The 18,666-nt window shown below is 38.0% G+C and overlaps 1 protein-coding gene across 1 annotated transcript in view; it reads right to left on the bottom strand.

Annotated features, from left to right (window-relative positions):
- COL11A1 (collagen type XI alpha 1 chain) overlaps positions 1-18,666 on the bottom strand; it is a gene marked incomplete at its 5' end in the record, with an annotated part of 200,489 nt that overhangs the window by 131,202 nt on the left and 50,621 nt on the right. The window contains 7 exons of the mRNA XM_067538274.1: positions 23-76; positions 3,919-3,975; positions 4,935-5,018; positions 8,312-8,386; positions 10,624-10,686; positions 11,080-11,121; positions 12,882-12,944. Coding sequence (XP_067394375.1) covers positions 23-76; positions 3,919-3,975; positions 4,935-5,018; positions 8,312-8,386; positions 10,624-10,686; positions 11,080-11,121; positions 12,882-12,944 — 438 coding nt within the window. The remainder of the gene's footprint in view (positions 1-22; positions 77-3,918; positions 3,976-4,934; positions 5,019-8,311; positions 8,387-10,623; positions 10,687-11,079; positions 11,122-12,881; positions 12,945-18,666) is intronic.

Raw genomic sequence — 18,666 nt, 5'->3', positions numbered from 1 at the left:
ATGAAAGGATGTTATATTGTACCTGGGGACCTGGGTCGCCACCTTCTCCTTTAACACCTGGTGAGCCAGGCCCGCCCTATGCAACAAATACAAAATACAGTGAGTATTCAAAATACAAATACAAAATCCAGCTAAACCTTAACTGGATAAATTGCTAGCTACTTCTAGAAATTAATTACAGAAAAGAAAAGCTTTTTCATTAGCTATTATGAAACCATTCTATGTGACTACAGAACCCGAAAGATCATTTTGTAAAGGTCTGGCAAACTTGGGGCCAAATCCTGGTCCCATCAAAGTAAATGTTAAAACTCCATTGACTTAAATGAGACCAGGCATTGGCCATTGTGTTCTATATTAATGTTTGCCAGGTAAATATCAGCTCAATAAGGACATGAATCTTTAAAACATATGTCCGCTTCCTGCATTAAGGAGGAACCAACAAGACCTGAAAATGAATCTTCGGCACCTTTGTGCAACTATAGAAATATAAAACAATCTGATGGCCTGATTCAATGCTCATTCAAGTCAACAAGAGTGTTTCCAGTGATTACAGCGAGCTTTCGATCTTAGCATGTGATGAATCTGTATAACTATACTTCTACACTGTTATAGCATCAAACAGATAAAGATAAAATTACAGAGTAAATAATAAGCAAGGAATGTATTCTATCTCATAGTATTATTCCGGGGCTTAAAAACAGTACTAGACCAGATCCTCAGGTGGGGTTAAACAGAGTAGTTAGGATCTGGCCCCAAATTTTTCACAATCTGTTTGCCTTTTCCTATAAAATTCATTCCACGGAAAAACATACCAACATAATTAAAAAAAAGTAACCAACTCAGTTAAAAAATAGAATGAAGCCTACTAAGAAATGAAAAGGGATTGCTGCCTTTGCAACCTTCATGGTTGGCACCAAATGCTGTGTACTTAATATTAAACAAACTTTGCAGGGACTGGGGCCTGATTCTCCTCTTACATTCACCAGTATAAATCAGGAGTACAGCCACAAAATGAAGGGAAATTGCTCAAAGATCCTGATCTAGTGCCAACTGAAGTCAGTGGAAAGTCTCCCATTGACTACAAAAGTCAATGGATCAAGTCCTAAGTGAGGCCCCGAGATGTTGCTTCCCATTAGGACAGATGACCAGTTAGCAGGTTTCGCTGTCTCAACCTAGTTTTTAAACAGTATAAATTTGCACAATCAGTGGAAATGACTTTAGATAAAAAAGGATAAATATTTTACTTTAATTAACATTGTGAATGCTAAAACTTCATGTAACTGCAACCCAGCTATGCTAAGAAAGTGCTTTTTTATAATACACTTAATATGATTCTTACTTTATTTAATTGACGCTCTCTCAATTGAATTAGAAAAATACATAACAGATTAAGGCCAAGACTTCCAGAAAGACTAACGATTTTGGGTGCCTTGTTTTTTGATTGCTCAACCTAACAGTCATAAAATGGGCCTGATTTTCCAGAGGACAGGTGCTCAGCAATGTTTGAAAATGAGGCCCTTTTTCAGATATCTCAAGTGAGATATCTAAAAGCTGAGGCAGCCAAAATTACTAGTCACATTTTGCCAGATCAGAAGAGCTGGATTTGTAGAGCCTCCTGGTGGCTTAATGGCAAAATAGCTATTAATGGAGTCCATTCTCTAGCCGTTGCATACAAAGAACCACTAAAGCTTCTAATATGTAAACTGCTGGTGTTACGTAGTCAGGGCTAGCAATAAATAGACCTATACACTAGCAATATTGCATCACTCTTTAAAAATGGTTTCAGTGTTACAACGGCTATGTAATTGTGATGTCAGTATGTACTGACTGCAATCTTCTAAGTCTGTTGATTTACACCAATGGAAATAAGGTAGAAGTTGGTTTGTTACCGTACACCAATTTCTTTCTGATTTATTATGAATGTAATGAACTTTGCCTCATTTTGATCAACCAAGAGTCTGTGGGTCAAGCTGTCTGCTGGCAGACAATAGCAATGCCATTGACTTTGGGAGAGTTATGCCAGTGAAGAATTTGCCTCTGTGTATCTGTTTCAAAGTTACAATTACAGCCCGGTGGTTTTAGGTTTTGGATATTGAGTGAAATTGTTTATTTATTTGTTTATTTTTATTAACAGAGACTCAGCTGAAACCATTCAGTTTTACCTAGATAAACAGAAAATGCCAATCCCTGTGACTTGGTCTTTTAGGGCACAGCATAACTTGGTGGGGCAGGGGTTTTTCACAGCTACATGATACTGGGGCCATAGGGTGCCAAGCCAACCCAAGGTAGGATTTACAGCTGTGGCAGAGTTATACCAGCTGCCAGTAGTCTCTGAGGGCCCATTGCAGAGGTCAAAGATCTCTTTTGTATGAGACAGACCCCCATTCTTCCCATTCACTATGTGCTGGGAATGGAATGACACAGAGCCACTGTGCCATTTTGTGCACCTTGGGATTTTCCCTCTCACTGTAGGAGGGACAGGACAGCCAAAAGGGGAAAGAGGAAGTAGAAAGATGGGGTGTGGGAAGTGACTTAACAATGATGTCACAATGTTACCACTCAACAATGAGTTGTTTCTGAAGCAGCACATAAAAGCAGTGAGGGGCAAAAAAGAAGGAGCGACAATGTTTGTACTTCTAATGTTACAATTACACCACCTCATGGATGTTTCATGGGTACCTGTTCTACATTAATAATTTGCTTTGCTATTAAATAACATTAAGCATGTTTTGCATATATTTCACAACTATTTGTTTGTTTTATGTCATTACAAGAGCTTAACTTTCTCTGTACTACAGTTCACATGTTGTTTTGCAAAGCATAGCACTAAAATACAGCAGTTAGAGCTCATCATACCCACAAAACAGGCAAAATATCTGTCAACCTAACCATGCCAACAAAGCAGATTAAATACAGCTTTCCAAACTAAGTGAATCCTTTCAAATATGGATGCTATACTTACTCTAGAGAAACACCCATTGTCTGCTTCCAAGAGGATAAATATAATCACCTGAGATAATTTTAGAAAAGACTTGTTTTCTACGAAGCCTATAATCTTGGTTGCAGCAGTTATCATTTTATATTTTTGTAGGCATGCTTACATGGCTTTTTGAAAGATGGCAAGTGCTAAATTACAGCATTTTGTGGATTATTTGAGTCTGCCAAGTATCCATTGCCTAAAAGAGGAAATTACAATTGCAAGATTGGTAAGATGATTTGGAAAGTGCAGAGCCTCCTACCTGATTTTCCACTTTTATCACATGTGCTGTACTTTTAAAATGTTGTGTAGATATCACAGTGGCAAAGTTAATAGTGATCTAAAAGCTATTTGATCTGCTTGCTGTTAAAAAGCTGTCATTTTTGTTCCCTGTCTAATGCAGATTGGATCCTGAATTCACAACATTATTATACCCACATGTGCAGTAATATCCTTCACAATCCTTCAATATTAGTCTGTGAGCCAAATTCAGTCCTGAAGTAAATAGACACAATTCACTTAGAAGTCAGTGGGAGCTGTGCCCATTTACAGTAGTGACTTACTTTACCTAAGATAAACAGGTAATGTTATTCTACAGCATCCCCTTTCAGTTCCTAATATTTACCATAGGAAACATCTTGGATACTGAAATATGAGGTTATGTAACTGCAGAGGCTTATTTAGTTATATAAGGCAATCACAAGTTTTAAAGTGTACTCTAGCCATATATACAAAAGATACATGCTATAATTTAAATTAGCTTACAGGCTGAACTTCAGACCCAGCATAAGAATATGGACTCAAATTCTGGCCTTAATTATACCAATGAAGTCCCCATTCAAATCACTTAGATTGCATGGGTGTAAGTCAGGCAGGAATTTGGGCCGTGTACTTTTAATATACATGTATTCAAATATTCATCCTTGTTTTGTTTAACTTACCACAGGACCTGATCTTCCAGTGAGTCCCATGGGGCCAGGTGGCCCTCTCATAGCGATCTGTTAAAAAAAGAAACATATTTCAAGGAAGCTACAAAATTATATCATTTTATTCATTGCATGGCCAGATTATTAGTAATTAATTCATGCGAGTGGCTGATGACTAAGGTGAACTGGGAGTTTATGGGTAGATGTTTATTTTGCTGAGGCAGAGCAACTGGCAACCCATATTAAAAAGTGTGAGAAAAAGATTGTGTGTATTAGGCTGTCACAAGTGTGAAGCATAAAATATATTACTCAGCAACTGTCAGTTACTGTTTACTAAATGAGCCTAGAATAGACTATACATACAAATTTATACTAGGTTTTGTCCTCCACTCTCGGGAAGAACAGACATACGTAAAACCAGTATATTTTCAGTAGGAATAAACCATTGGTAACCCTAAGAACTGGACCTCTGTCTTTGCAATTGAGAAGTGTTCTTCTATTGGATTAAGGAAGAAGCTTTAGTATTTCAAACCAATTAAGCCATTTGGACTATATTGCATGAATGTAGTGTGATGGTGTCACCATAAATATACACATTCCAGAGGTCATATTACACTTTCCAGAATTAATGGTGGTATAGAGGTAAGACATACAATAAACTGATTGAACAGCTCATCAACTTGTCATTCCAAATTCCTCCACACCTCTAGTCAGATGCTCTGCTGCCATGATGAAGTGGCAAGCCTATTAAAATTATTGTCCTCACTTCCTCAGTTCTCATCTTAACATTCATGTGTGAATCAATATCTCGTGAGTTTGTGGTGTGTGTGTATGTGCATGTATAATATTAATGACTTACTGAAATGTTCTTTTTCATTTCTGCTTTTAGTACTTCATTCAAAAGTCTATATCATCTGCATCTATCTCATGTTTTCTTTTCCCATACCCCCTGTATATATTCTAACAAGCAACTTTACACTAGTCTCCCCTGTATTTGCAGATTTACTTTTATTCCAGTTTAACCTTCTTACCCTAGCCTGCTGAAGAATAGCTTGGGCTTGAGCTTCTTGAGCTGAAATTGTTGGGCCCTTCTCACCATCTCCACCAAAGCGGAACTACAAATATCAAACAAAGAGAAAGAATTCACAATTAACCAAGTTAGAAATATATTTGTTGTTCACTGCAACTACAGAAAGTGCTACTTAAGGTATCAGGCCAGATTCTTTACTCCACTTTTAATCTGGTGTCACTCCATTAACTTCAACAAAGTGGAAAAATAAGACCCATTGGTTCTGGTATGAATAGTAAGTTACCGACAACAGAATTTGAGCCCAGCTCTGCTCCCATATATATAAAAGGTAAAATTTCTGTTGATGTCACTGGAATTCTTTTGTTTCATTTATGCAATGGGCCATTAAAATGCCAAATGGGAAACCAGAACGGATTCCTGTTTTATGACAAATTGTACCAACAGTGAAATGTCTCCAAAATCAATTAGTACCAAATGTGAATACAACTTTTATTAGTAGTAGGAGAAATGCAATTCAATTGATGTCAAGCTTTGATATGAAAATGGTTTGATCTCTGTCAGGGAATAGTTTGTGCTCTTTCCTTAGGTCTCAAATTAAATGGATGTACACAATGCTTCCAAATAAGAACTTAAACATTCTCATCAAGATAGATACAATTGATATTGTACATCTCATAACATAGAGAGAATATGTAGAACAGTCTAATCATTCTAATTTGTCTATAGTCGATATAAATCTTTACTTGAAAATAGTTTCTTTCACTGTTCTCAACTCTCCAAATTTAGTGTGTCCTAAATGTGGTGATCAGATGATTTTGTGGTGCCAGAACATGGGACCATATCAATCTCATTTTCTGTCAACTTCTGACTTTCTCCAAATTCAGTTAAAAATTGCTTTCATAACAGAGCCAATTTTAACATTTTTAGCCTGATCATAAAACAATTTTTGCTGCAGCATTTCTCCAGATACAAATGATGTCTCTCCACCACTATCACACCACTATGCAGAGGGAATGGTTTGTGGAAGGGTCAAGCAAGCTGATTCTTTGAGGCACCGATAAAATGAATTGGTCTTTTATTATTATTATTATTTGTTATTTGAAAAGGGAAAAGGATCATCAAGCTTCCGCCCCATTGCCCCACCTTCCTCCTGCAGAAGTGGAGCCCTACTCTTTGTGTTCGGGTTCATGTAGAGTTGTCAACATTTACAATAATAACAATCATTAGGGGCCCATTAGAAGGTCTGTGTGTGTTCTGGTGAATTCAAGCACTATGTAAGATGATGAATACCTACACATCACATAGGCAGTCAACTTCCCATGTTACAGATGGAGAAACTAACACTGAAACATTAAGTGATTTGATTAAGTCCTTGAGACAGTCACTGCCACTGCAAGGATTAGAATGCAAGACTGCCTTGTTCTTCATCCTCTGCTTAACCCATTAGACCAGGATTTTCTCATGCTATTGGGCAGAACAACTATAGCAGGAAGCTACACTGGCTACTTAGCAGTACAGCTGGTGAAGATGCAGGAAGTAGATAAGAAGGAGCTTGTGGCAATGAGGGTATCAGCAATGTCCTGGGCAGCAAAGAGCCTCACAAATGCAAATTTATCTGAGGATCTTCTAAAAACTGAGGGGCACATTTTACGGATCCAAGCACCAGCCCTGGGTGGCTAGTGGGGACCATGCACCACCTGTAATGTTCAGGATAACTGCAGTGACATACTTTCAACTTCCACAGCTGATTTATGCATTCAAAGCCCTCTTTGCAAGGGCAAGGGCTAAAAACATTTTTTTAAATAAAAGCTGAGATTACCCTTAATATTTGGAGGTCCCCTTTACTGTAAGAAGAGGGAGGGGCAAACAAAATGTTATAAAATATATACTCATACTGTAGCTGGCTTTTTTGTTAGGCATTTTGTACAGTGGTAATCTTAAAGAAAACTCCCATTATTGGTGCAGCTTCACTGGTGCTAACAATGGTGAGACCACTGGCAAACAGGCCACCAGCATTTTTATCATGTATGTTCAAAGCAGGGTTAGACAATGCAATGGTAAAACACCAGCAACTAGTCTATACCACTACACCAACAGCTCCTAACCAGGCTGGAGCTACACTCGTGATACAGAAACAGTAAGAGATTTCTCTAAAATCTTTGGTGTAGATACAGTTTATTGAATAAAGCAGTCTAAGCCATGGTTAGGGCACTAGAAGACCTGATTTCAGTTCCTCACTCCACCAGAAACGTTTGGTGTGGCCTTGGCAAGTAACTCAGGGCCAGATTTACACAGACCTAAAGATGCAGCCTAGTAGGATTCACAAAATTGCTTGAGCAGGTTGCCTATAGTTGGTTTACTCCATACTTGCCATTCCTGGTAGAGCAAACTGTTAAAAATATGAAATACCCTCCACTGAAATAATGACTAGACTTGGAAGAATAACTTGTGAATAATATTTCTGGGGAATAATGGCATTTTTATCAAATAATTATTAGTGAATAAATATTTCCATCATTCTACTAGCTCTGGCAATGATATATTAGCAGAACTATACTGCAGGTGCCAGCTCAAAAACACCAGCTCATTATAATAATCTTTCACCGATGGTTCTCCAAATAGAAAATAAACTTTCCACAACTTTCTTTCCTCATTCTTACTGACCAGCAATATAGTTCCCATATATTCAGGAGAATGGCAACTACAACCAATAAACACTTATATAGATTACATCTTACCAACTGTACTTCGCTGTATTCACAGTCTGTTTATTAATTCCTGTGATGGTATCTGCCTACAGAAACAGATCTTGTGCATGCACCTTATAATGATTTACACTGATATTTCACCTTTCACACCAAAAGGCTCCAGCATACTATACTAGCTTTGGACTTGTTCCTGCTCCTCCTGAATCCTGTGGAGTTTTGCTATTAACTTCAATGGGAGCAGGACTGGGTTGAATATGTGCGCACATCAAAGACCAATCTGAGCACACTAAGTCAATGAGACTTGAAGGCAGGCAGCAGGTAGTAGCTTTAGCTCTCAGATGTGCAACACCAAAATAATTTATGACAGATAGTGGAGAATAATATCATTAACAATTGAAAATTATAAGGGTATTTAAGCAAGCACAGCTCAGTCGCCCAGGTTTAAATTTGGCCAGGAAAACCAGGACTAGCACGTTTTTTCTAGTGAAAATGAGTAAGTGATCCTCAAGGCTCCCAAATGGTCAGAACCTCTGTTTTACATCTCATTCTATAAACAGAACCTGCTGTAGGACTGGAGATTTATTTTGTCTTTTTAATTCATTCCCCTTCTTGGAAGCAAAAGCATTATTTAACACAAGTCTGACCACTCTGTAACCCTAAAAGGACTTACCGGTAACATTAACATGGTACCTGGGGGACCAGCTAAACCATCAGCACCTGGAAGGCCAGAACGCCCTGCAGGGCCCTGTGAGATCAAAAGGAAAAGGAGATTAATTAAACACATCTTCTAGTTACAGGGCCACATGTATTCATTCTTTTATGTTGTGAATACATTTCATATGTGTTTAAAAAAAAGAATTTGGTTTTGGGAGGGTCAGTGTGAGTGTCTGAATCACTGTTAGAAGGATGTGTAAATAGATGGGTTTTGATGAGACCTTGGAAAAAAAGGAGAAGAAAGAAATACTTTTTCTTTTTGATTTAGCCATAGATTATATTAATAATAGTTGGCTATAATTAATTAATTATGGAGGCACTGGTCATGACTCCATAGTTTAGTTTGAGTTGAGTTTTGCAATTAAAGCAGTCATTCATCTTCTCTGTTATGCATAGATAATTCAATGTGTCCTCCTCAAAGTTACAGTGCTTACTTTTACTTAGATGGTAAGCACTTTGGAGCAGGAACTTTTTTTTCATTCTGTGTTTATACAGCACCGAGCACAATAGGACTCTGGTCCAGGACTAGGGCTCCTAGGTGCTACAATAATAATAATTAATTACTCTTTGAGTAAAGATTAAGTTTCTGAGACTTTGAGTAAATCCCTTAATTAGTTCTGAGTTTACATTAAGTTTTAAAAGGCTCCTTTAATAAATTTAGCACTGTTGTCAGACCTTATTTTTATTTTGACCCAAAGTGATGTTAATAATAGAAAAACACAATCTTCAAACTTCCCAGATAGTTGGAAAAAAAAATTAAAATCCTGTGTGCAGGCTACATCTGAAGAAATTATGTTGTAATTAAGCCAGGTGTTAGTTATTATTGTATGTAAACTATCTGGGAACCATACACAGTTTTTTAAATTGAACAATTACCTTTGTTTTAATGGTAATTTTCTTAAAACATTGTCTATTGATGAATTTTTATCTGAAATAAAAGTTTTGGGATACAACTAGACCAAACTACTGCAATAGCCAGATTAATAGCAAGAATTAGGCATGTAAAAAACTATCCTAGGTGGCATACACTAAATTTCTAAATGAGTCACTTTGTAATACTAAAGAAGTAGGCTAAAGAAGTCACAGCACCAGGATCTGCTAGTACAAACCTCTGCATTCATAAGCTCTTGTGAACTTATTAGGACTTTACAATGGTAGATCCCAATGCAGAATGATGACGTTGTGTGTCTATTGTGAGAGTTGTTTCATGAAGAATTTTACTGATCACTTACAGCTTTACAAGCAAAGGGAATATCACCCCAAGCAATTTCATTACAATAATGTTAAGTTTCTGTGTTGCTTTATCAGTTTAAATCTGTAAGGGTGTATGGATTTATTGAATCTATAAGAATAAAGATTGAAGAAAAAAATGTTTACACCAGCCCGTTTTCTACATCTGAGTGTTTGTTATGTTATGATTCAGAAATTCTAACAAAAATATCAAATTATGCAGTGAAGAGTTGCTGTATTTTCAGTGCCTCCCAAACACAAATATTTCATGAACATGCTAGACTTTTCAGTAAACTGTCACTCATGAAGCTGAGTGACATTTATTTCATGTCTACTGCAACAGAAAGTTTCCTGAATGCATTTAAACCGTTTTAAAATTATACTCATTACAGAGGTACCAAAAGGCCTGTGGAAACACTGAAGACTTAAGTAATGGCTGCATTAAATACACAAGTTTAAAATGGGTTTTCTTAAACTAACATTTTAATTTTATGCATAACCACACCTGTTCTTTCAAGAGTCATATTATGTAATACTAGCTAATAAACTCAATTGCCCTTGCACCATCAAATATCACAATATGTCCAGCACAGTTCAGATTGACAGTATCCACTGTTTTCATCATTTCATTGAGGATTTTGTTTGTTCGCCTCTTCATTTGAATGGTTTATTGTTCAAACATTTTATTTAAACCTGATTCAAATTTATATAAGAGATTTGTAACTGGATTTTATGATTATTTTATTAAATTTTAAAATCCTTCACACCAAATAAAACAGTGAGATTAGGGTTAGATAGAAACTTTAATCTTAGAAATGCATTACAGAGACTTTGCTTCTTTCTCCTGCGTTTGCATTATGTATTGCTACTTCAAAAGAAATATATGGCCAGATCCTCAGCTGGTGAAAACGAGTGCAGCTCCATGGACTTCACTTGAGCTACATCCATATGCACTAGGTCAGGATCCCCCATTAACTCTTTCAATGGTTACTGCAAGATATACCATTAATAAACTGGATAATCCATATGTTGACTTACCCTCTCACCAGGGTCACCCGGAGGACCAGTGGGACCCTGTAGCCCTGGGGGGCCTGTAAGACCCTATGGAAAAATAGACCAGAAATGATGCTAAATGGCTGTTTGTAGCAGAGTGTTCAGCTATTCTCTACAAAAAGTATGTTCAAGACCCATAAACGATTCACTTTACAAAAAAATCTGCTTTATTTTTTATATCAATAAATAATAATTGGGCCAAAGTTTCAAACAAGTTCTCAGTACCCAGTGTGTTCCCACTGAAAAAACTTGAGCTGAGATCTTTTGTAAATCTTGCCCTATTCTACTGACCTGAATACATTCTACATATGATAAAAGATGTCTCTATTTTTAAATATGTAAATTCATTAGTACAGAAGCACTATGGATACACTGAATGCATTAAAATGAAATTATAATTAAATGATGAAAACCAACCAAAATGAGAAAATATCCACTTACTGGAGGTCCTGCTGGTCCTGCTGGTCCTTCAACAAGCATCCCCTACAGAAAAAATGACACCAGACTGAATATATTTTGGAGAAAGTGTAAAAAGCAAAGAATAAATTACAATCACAATAAAATTAGCAAGGCGTCTTATGACATTATAATCCTTATATTTTCACTTCCATAGCCATCTGTTTGTTGAAGCTCAACAAATCCTCTCTCCCAAACTACTAAGGTTAACATTTTCACTCAAGGACCATAATTTGTACTTTTCAATGCATCCATTGTAGCATATAAAATAATTGCACAGACGTTTCCTAAATTACCCTGGGCAAAGTCACACTTTCTGTGTGACCAATTTTCAAGAAAAACCATTAGCATAATAGACACAATGACAACTCATACATTCTGATTAAACGTTATCCTGGTTTTGTTCCATTTTATGCAGGTATGGATTTGCTGGTGGCTTCCAAGGTCATTTAGTATGATTAGGAAGAAGCTGAACTGTACCTCAGAGCTCTCCGACTTTAAAAGTGGGGAAGACTTGCCGGTCTTGAAGATCTTGCATTACTTGCTTCATGAAGTTGTATGCACGAATACACACACTTAGGATAGCATCCAGGATGTTCTCCTGAAACCATGCTTTTGGTATCAAACAGCTTCTCTGAGGATTTTGCTCCAAGAGGAAATTCAAAATGGAATATTGATGGAGCCCCTATTACTGCAGTAGAAGCTTTAGAAATATTGGATTTGCTTCAGAAGCTTCCTTTTTACACATTGATGTGGGTTTTTTTTAAGAATGTGCTCTTGATACAGCCTTACTCACAATTGATGTTTAAAAGGTACTACTAGAGAATTTATAGATAGCAGTGGAGAATGATAGTAGTTTATAAGAACTGGATATTTTGTGGGCTAATGCAGCCTGAGCTTTTCCATACAACGTTGTCATTGCATTTTATTCTTGACTTGCAACTCATTCTCTGTCACAGTCATGTCTACCTTTTCTGACCAGCGACTTCTAGAAACATTAAGTTCTGTGGTAGTTTTGTGAAGAAACTGCCATTAAAACTTTATTTAAACTTCATTTAAAATTACCACGCTTATTTCCACTCCAGTCAAATACATATTTGGAGAGACTTCCAGAGGATTAAATGACAATAGCACTCAGCTTCTGCTAGCCACTATATAAAACTAAGATAAGATATTACAATATTACTGATGTTTCAAAATCAGGTTTATAATATTTATCCAAACTACAGTGCTACAATATAATTGTGTCTTACTGTAGAAGCCAATTCACTGCCCCCTCAGCTGAGAGGCTGCTGCTCCCTTACCATTGCTAATGTTCACCAATTTGAATAAATAAGTACAGCATCAGTATGTTGCATCGCGATGGTGCTACATGACACTGTGATGCTGTTTTTATGTATTCATGTTACAACATCAGAAGCAAGTATTTAATTAAACAAATATAGGGGTTTTGTTGGTCAGTCTCATGATGTATGGGATAGAAAGATGAAAACTAACTGGGACCAATTCTTCTGAGGCTATTTCTCTCTTGTCCACAAGGAGATTCAGTCTCTCATAGGGACCTCATACCAGCGTGTGGTAGGAAGAGAAGGTCCAACTGTGGTGCTGTTCTTTATCATATGAGTTGTCAGTCCACAGAATAATACTGGTAATAGCACTGGAGGAGATCACAAATCATGTACTGATTTCCTATCCATAGGTGACATGGTTTGGCACTGTAGTAAATGCCTAGAGAGTATAAAAATCCTATGGAACTTCAGAAAAAAAAAATCCACCCATGTACTTACAGGTTCGACCACAGCTGGTTCTCCCTTCTGTCCTTTTTCTCCATAAGCACCATGCCCTGTCACCTTCCCAGTGGAAAAAAATGAAAACATACATTAGGCCTAAGAAGCCTGGGCACTCCAAAAAGCATGGACACTCTGTTATTTAAAACTAAAGCTGGAATGGATTTGTGCCCTGAAAAATGTATCACAAACACAAAGCTTATCAAACAAAAGTATTGAATACTTACAAAACAGGAAATCAATGGAATAATTTTAATTATCTAATCCAGTAGCCTCCAGAGCAGTAAAATTCCAAATGACTTTTTCAGTGGGACTTTGGCTGGCATTAGGACTGCAGGATTAGATCCTACAATATTGGGTGTGCGTATGTGGGGGGAGGATATTATTTTTAATACGCTTATTTTTAGCATGTGACACTACAGGTGATGTGACCCTACAGAGAACGGGAGCTCCAGAAGGTTTTGTAGAGCGGCTGTACAAAAAATCAAATCAAAAATCAAATCAAAATCAAAAAACCTTGGTGATGGTTGACCCACTGTGCCAGGAGGAGGAGGAAAAATGTTTAGGCGCCAAGATTTGCAGATGCAAAGGTGCTAGGGGTATGTGTGTGAAGGCAAGGAGTTTTTGTAAAACAGCCCCTTTTCCCTTGAAGCATCCCCACATGAATCCCTACTGCTCTCTTTGCATCATACTGAGGGAACAGAAAAATTGGGAGTGAATCTAACCGTAAGGCTGCAGTTACTGTCTTGTGGCCCCATGGGTAGTAGAAAAGAGGGAAGGAAGGGGATCAGAAAAGATAGTTACTTATTCTCCCACCTCCCCTGACTGTCATGGAGATAATTTCATTCCACTGGGCCCTACTCCCGCAAATCTATGGATATCCATTGAACATTTTTTTGCAGATTATGGATCAGATGCAAATCTAAAAGGTGGGGAAGCTGTCTACAGCTCATAGCCTTTGAGGATACTTCCCTGCCTTCAAGATCTGGGAGGAGGGGTCGGCCGCCAATCAGCTCTTTGGCTGGGGGCACCAGGAGCCAGTCACAGATCAGCTGTTCAGCAGGGGAGGCCTTGGGAGCTGGCCGCCGATCAGCTATTTAGTGGGGCCCCTGACTGGCAGTGATCAGCTGTGGCACGGCCAGCTGATTGGTGGTGGTGAAGGCAGGGGTTGCCAAACAACTGATTGGTGACCCAGGGCTTTGGGTGCAGTGCAGATGTGGGTAGACATAAAGCAGGGAGTGCGGATTGCAGGTCGTATAGACGTTGATGCTCGCAGACGTGGATCAGATGTGGATCCACATTTTTGGATCCAAGCAGAGCTCTACCTTCTCACAGGCCAACAGCTGCATTTTGTAGTGCTGTTAATGCTCCTTGGGTCATACTGCCAGGCTAGATTTCTCAGGGCTCTCTTGTTACTCAGCCAAGAAGGAACCTGCCTTTCCTCCACTGTGATGTCATTTGCCATGCCACTAATTTCATTTCTTGTTGTTCAAATGCCATATACAGCATCAATTCTAGCAAGAGTCTGTGACTCCATGCCTTACATGTGAAAGGATCTGAGTGGCCATGTAAGTATTATCCAGTTATCTCAAGGGAAGCCAGCTTTTCCTCTGGAACATACGCATTAGCTTCTGTGGTTTCAGAGCTCTTTCCGGGTTCAGCACAACAAAATGTGCTGAGCCCAGGTTTATGTCCTCAGAGCTGGAGAAAGTAAGAGACTGATAGCACAAGCTAATGCCAGAATGCAGTTAGGAACAGCACAAGCTGTAAGCCAGGGACAGAGAACACTGAGTTTTGTACAGTTCATGAGATTAGCGATTCTCCCCTTTTTCACTGCCTCCCTCAGCCCCCCAAATTATCTATTTTTAACTTGAAAGTTTTCCTAATTAGAAGCCTAGCTTTCTGCACTGTACAGGTTTCCAATACAATACTTGTCTTCATCCTTGCTGCTTCTTTTGATAGGCACAGACATCCAAAGATATCAGTTCATATATGATGTTCTTAAGTAATAGTCCATTGCAAACTATGGCTTTCATCTGGTGTTAAATTAAAATGACTCATTTGATTTTAACAGAGTAACTCCAGATTTACACTGATGTAACTGAGAAGAGAATTCGGATATATGTTAAAAATAATAATTTAATTTAACTTGTGATATAAACTACATATGATAAACAGAATTCTCCATTTAATGTGCTCTTACTATTTTATGTTAAATTTTAGTCTTTTACTTTTAGTTATTTATTTCTGCTAGCTAGACCCTTTGAACCTTTTCCAACATCTTACAGATTGAACGTCTCCCTTATGCTCCAGCTCCCTCGATTTTTTCTGACTCTTGCTTATCATCATTCCAACTACAGAGTGCTGGACGTGGCTCTCTAGGTCCGTGAATACTGTCCTGAATTAGCCAAAAGTTTCTCTGTAGAATGAAATGTTGCAGTCTCTTCTCATAGCAACTGACTATGCTGGCTCCACAACATGGGAGTGTAGGTCACTAATGCGTATCTCTGTGGTGCATTACCATGACACCATGATGCTCGTCCAGCCCTGTATCACTTCATGGATAATTTTACTTAAACTGAAATATTTTGGGACAAATTTTCAAAGAGTCAGGTTGTTTGTAAGTGTATATACAGGTACAGGTAGAGATCTGAGTACCGGTGCCTCTAACAAACTGATTGTGGGTACAAATCAGACAGTTAGAGGTAAAAGTACCGAGCTTTGCATCAGCCATTCATGCATATGCCAATAGTACCAGCAAAAATATGAAGGCTGACTCTCAGTTCTTTGGAAACTTTTAGCTTAACCTTTAGCTTAAAAGCTATGAGTCATTTGAAAGACACCAAAACTCTGATATGACAATATGATAGTAAGGCACTTGCCTCCCATTAACTGCTTATGACAGCTGGATGTCTAAATGCTCATTGTACCTTTGAAAATCTCACCCACCACTAATGTTTGAGATTGAGATGCTGTGAGATGGGTTTTGATTTTCGTTAAATGTGTATATTTAGGATTGTAGCAACTTCACCTTTTATAACTTTATTTCTTATTACATTTTACTGAAAGCTAAAAGGGACTAGAAAATAACCATTTTCATAACATATGCTTCTTAGATTAAGTTACTATATAACCATGTGATGCATTTAACTTGGCCAGATTTTAGCAATTGGGTCCTTGTTCTGTATTCATTGTCTTAGGCCTTTAAAAGGACATTTAATGAAATATTAAGCAACTCTCCTGTATTTGTTTTCAAAGAATGAAAAAGTAGATTTTCTCAGTCATTGTTCTTTCACAGAACATTATACAGAAACACCACATACTGTATAATCTCCTGCCTTTGATTTTTGCACAAAACTGCCTTTGATGCAGAATGATTTCAGGGCACGGGCCATCAGCTTCAAAATATCTGTGCCTATATTTTCAAAGTAGGGGGTGTTCCAAGTGTCATGCACTTGTACTTTGAGTACCAATAGAAGCATCAGCATCCATGACTCCAGATGCCTCCAGTACTTGTAGTATCTTCTCATATGTGAACAGGATAAACCATGGAACTGCAGACTGGCACATGTTGAGTTTTAATGAAACACACTATATTTTTGTTGTATTTGATTCAAACATATGGTGTGTTTTTGTTTGTTTTGTTTCATTGGGGTTTTTTTGGAAGGAGAAGGGGGTCTGTATTTGTGTTTTTCCTGGCTGTTTTAATGCTCCAAAGAGCCATTTACATAAAAATTCACATTCTGATCAATCCCTTTAGGATACCAACATTATTTTGGTCCTCAGATAGCTACCCAATATATTAAAAATACTGAGAAAATGTTTGCACAAATACATCTATACATAGAGAGAGCAAGACATAAAAAAAATCAAACACAACTACATGAACTTTAGTTTTGCTTAGAAAATTTTGATTTTAAAAAATAGATGTGAATGGTTTGGCAATTTTTAATACCCTGATTCTGCAAACCTTACTCATGGTAAGAGCACTTATTGATGTCATTATGGCCCCTAAGGCTTATGAGTTTACCTACAAGAATAAGTACTATTCATTGTAAGGAAGGGTTACCGAATCAGGCTCCAAGGTGGTTTTTTTAATTTCTTTTCTGCTAAATAAATACTTTCTTTGAATTTTACTCAGGCTCTGGACCAATATATTTTAAAATAAGATATGGCATAGTAGACCAACAAAATCTAGCAAAAAGTAGGGGTTTGAAGCTTTAGAGAAGAATGACACAATACTGTGTGACATTGAAAATAAAATACTTCGTTTCTCTCTGTGTTTTTACCGCTCTTTCCCCTTCCAACAGGGCAGGAAAGCAGACACACACATATATATATATACAGCTGTTTGGCCACACCTTAGTAACACCGGTTAGACAGGAGACTTCACATTCTTTATCTATGATCCAAAGCCACTTAGCTTGCCCAGCAACCAAGAAGGGAAGCTCTTATATGAATCCTACTCTTCATAAATCTACAGAATAATGTATCATGAACCGTATGGTATCAGTGAAAATGGCTCTATTCTCAGGGTGTATTCTCATTAACATTAGATGGGTTCATATATAGGTACCATTAATGCTTATGGAGGTTAAGAGCAAAAATAATTTGTAACAGCAGGATACATCTCAATTTTGAGAATACAGAAGGGAGAGATTTTTCTCATTTACTTTTAAATTGGTAGTTAAGATGTTACTAGATAGTGGTATTGCTCATGATTTTGGGTGGCTGTGTGCTGAGCCTAGCAATCTGATAACAAAGCTGAGAGTTTTCTAATGAGGCTCTAGCTTGCCATCCTTTGAACACTAATCCCTTTAGGACCCTTTACAAGGGGACAGTGCTAACTCAAGGAGAACAGGGGTTTAAAAAGCCAGCTCCTAAGTAGCCAGAGGAGGTAGCAAACAGGAGCAGCAAATGGAAGTTTTGTGAGGGAGTTCTGCCTCAGTCTGTCACCATGTGTCAGGAGGATGATCAATCCAAACCCATATCACAGAGGCATTGACGATATTTATTTACAAATACAACCACCACTGCATAGTTGAGAGAGGAGCAAAGAAGCAGTGAATGGGACATAAAAACCTGGACCTGAAGGTCTGTAGGGAGAAGCAACTTCATGGCATGCCCCATCATTTCCTAGAGAAGCCCCTATTTGAGTTTAGGTGTGGAATACCAGGAGGAGTGGAGATCAGACACGGTACACAAAATGCTCTCCTCCTACTATGCACAGGGATTTCCCAATCAGAAATCCAAGTGGGAACATTAGTTCCCTTTCCATTTTGTACCCTCCTTAGAGAAATGGGCAGTTTGCTACATTGAAGGGAGAGGGATAGCCAATAGCTACGAGGCAAATGATTCTGATGGGGGGGAGAAGAGGCCCTATGCATCAGCAAAGAGGAGAAGTTCAAGCCTGAGCATGATTCACAGGATCCACAGGATCATCCTGCTTTCCTATTGGATCCTCAGGAAACACAGAGTTGGCAGGCCCTGAACTCAGCAAGGCTATGGCTCCCTTGCTCCCTAGTGAAGCATCAGAGAGCAACACTGCATTCTCCCACAGAGGGTTTGGGCCTTCACTTTCCCCTCCCATGGATTTTTTCACTGATGGATAGCAGATGTCATACATATTTAAACAAATTTTAAGCATAATCAAGTGTATTAGCTCAAAAACACTTATTTCATTATATAAAATTAATTAAACTGATGATAATTTCATGCACTTGTGCTCAGTAAGTAGGACTTCCATTGTTTTCCAGCTTTAGCACACCAAATAATAGTTTTCATT

This window comes from Emydura macquarii, unplaced genomic scaffold (assembly GCF_026122565.2).
Source record: "Emydura macquarii macquarii isolate MOO-44397 ecotype Brisbane River unplaced genomic scaffold, CSIRO-AGI_Emac_v2 contig_480, whole genome shotgun sequence".
Taxonomy (NCBI): Eukaryota; Metazoa; Chordata; order Testudines; family Chelidae; genus Emydura; species Emydura macquarii.
Note: the sequence above shows the minus strand (reverse complement) of the source record. Positions and strands in the feature narration are given on the sequence as shown.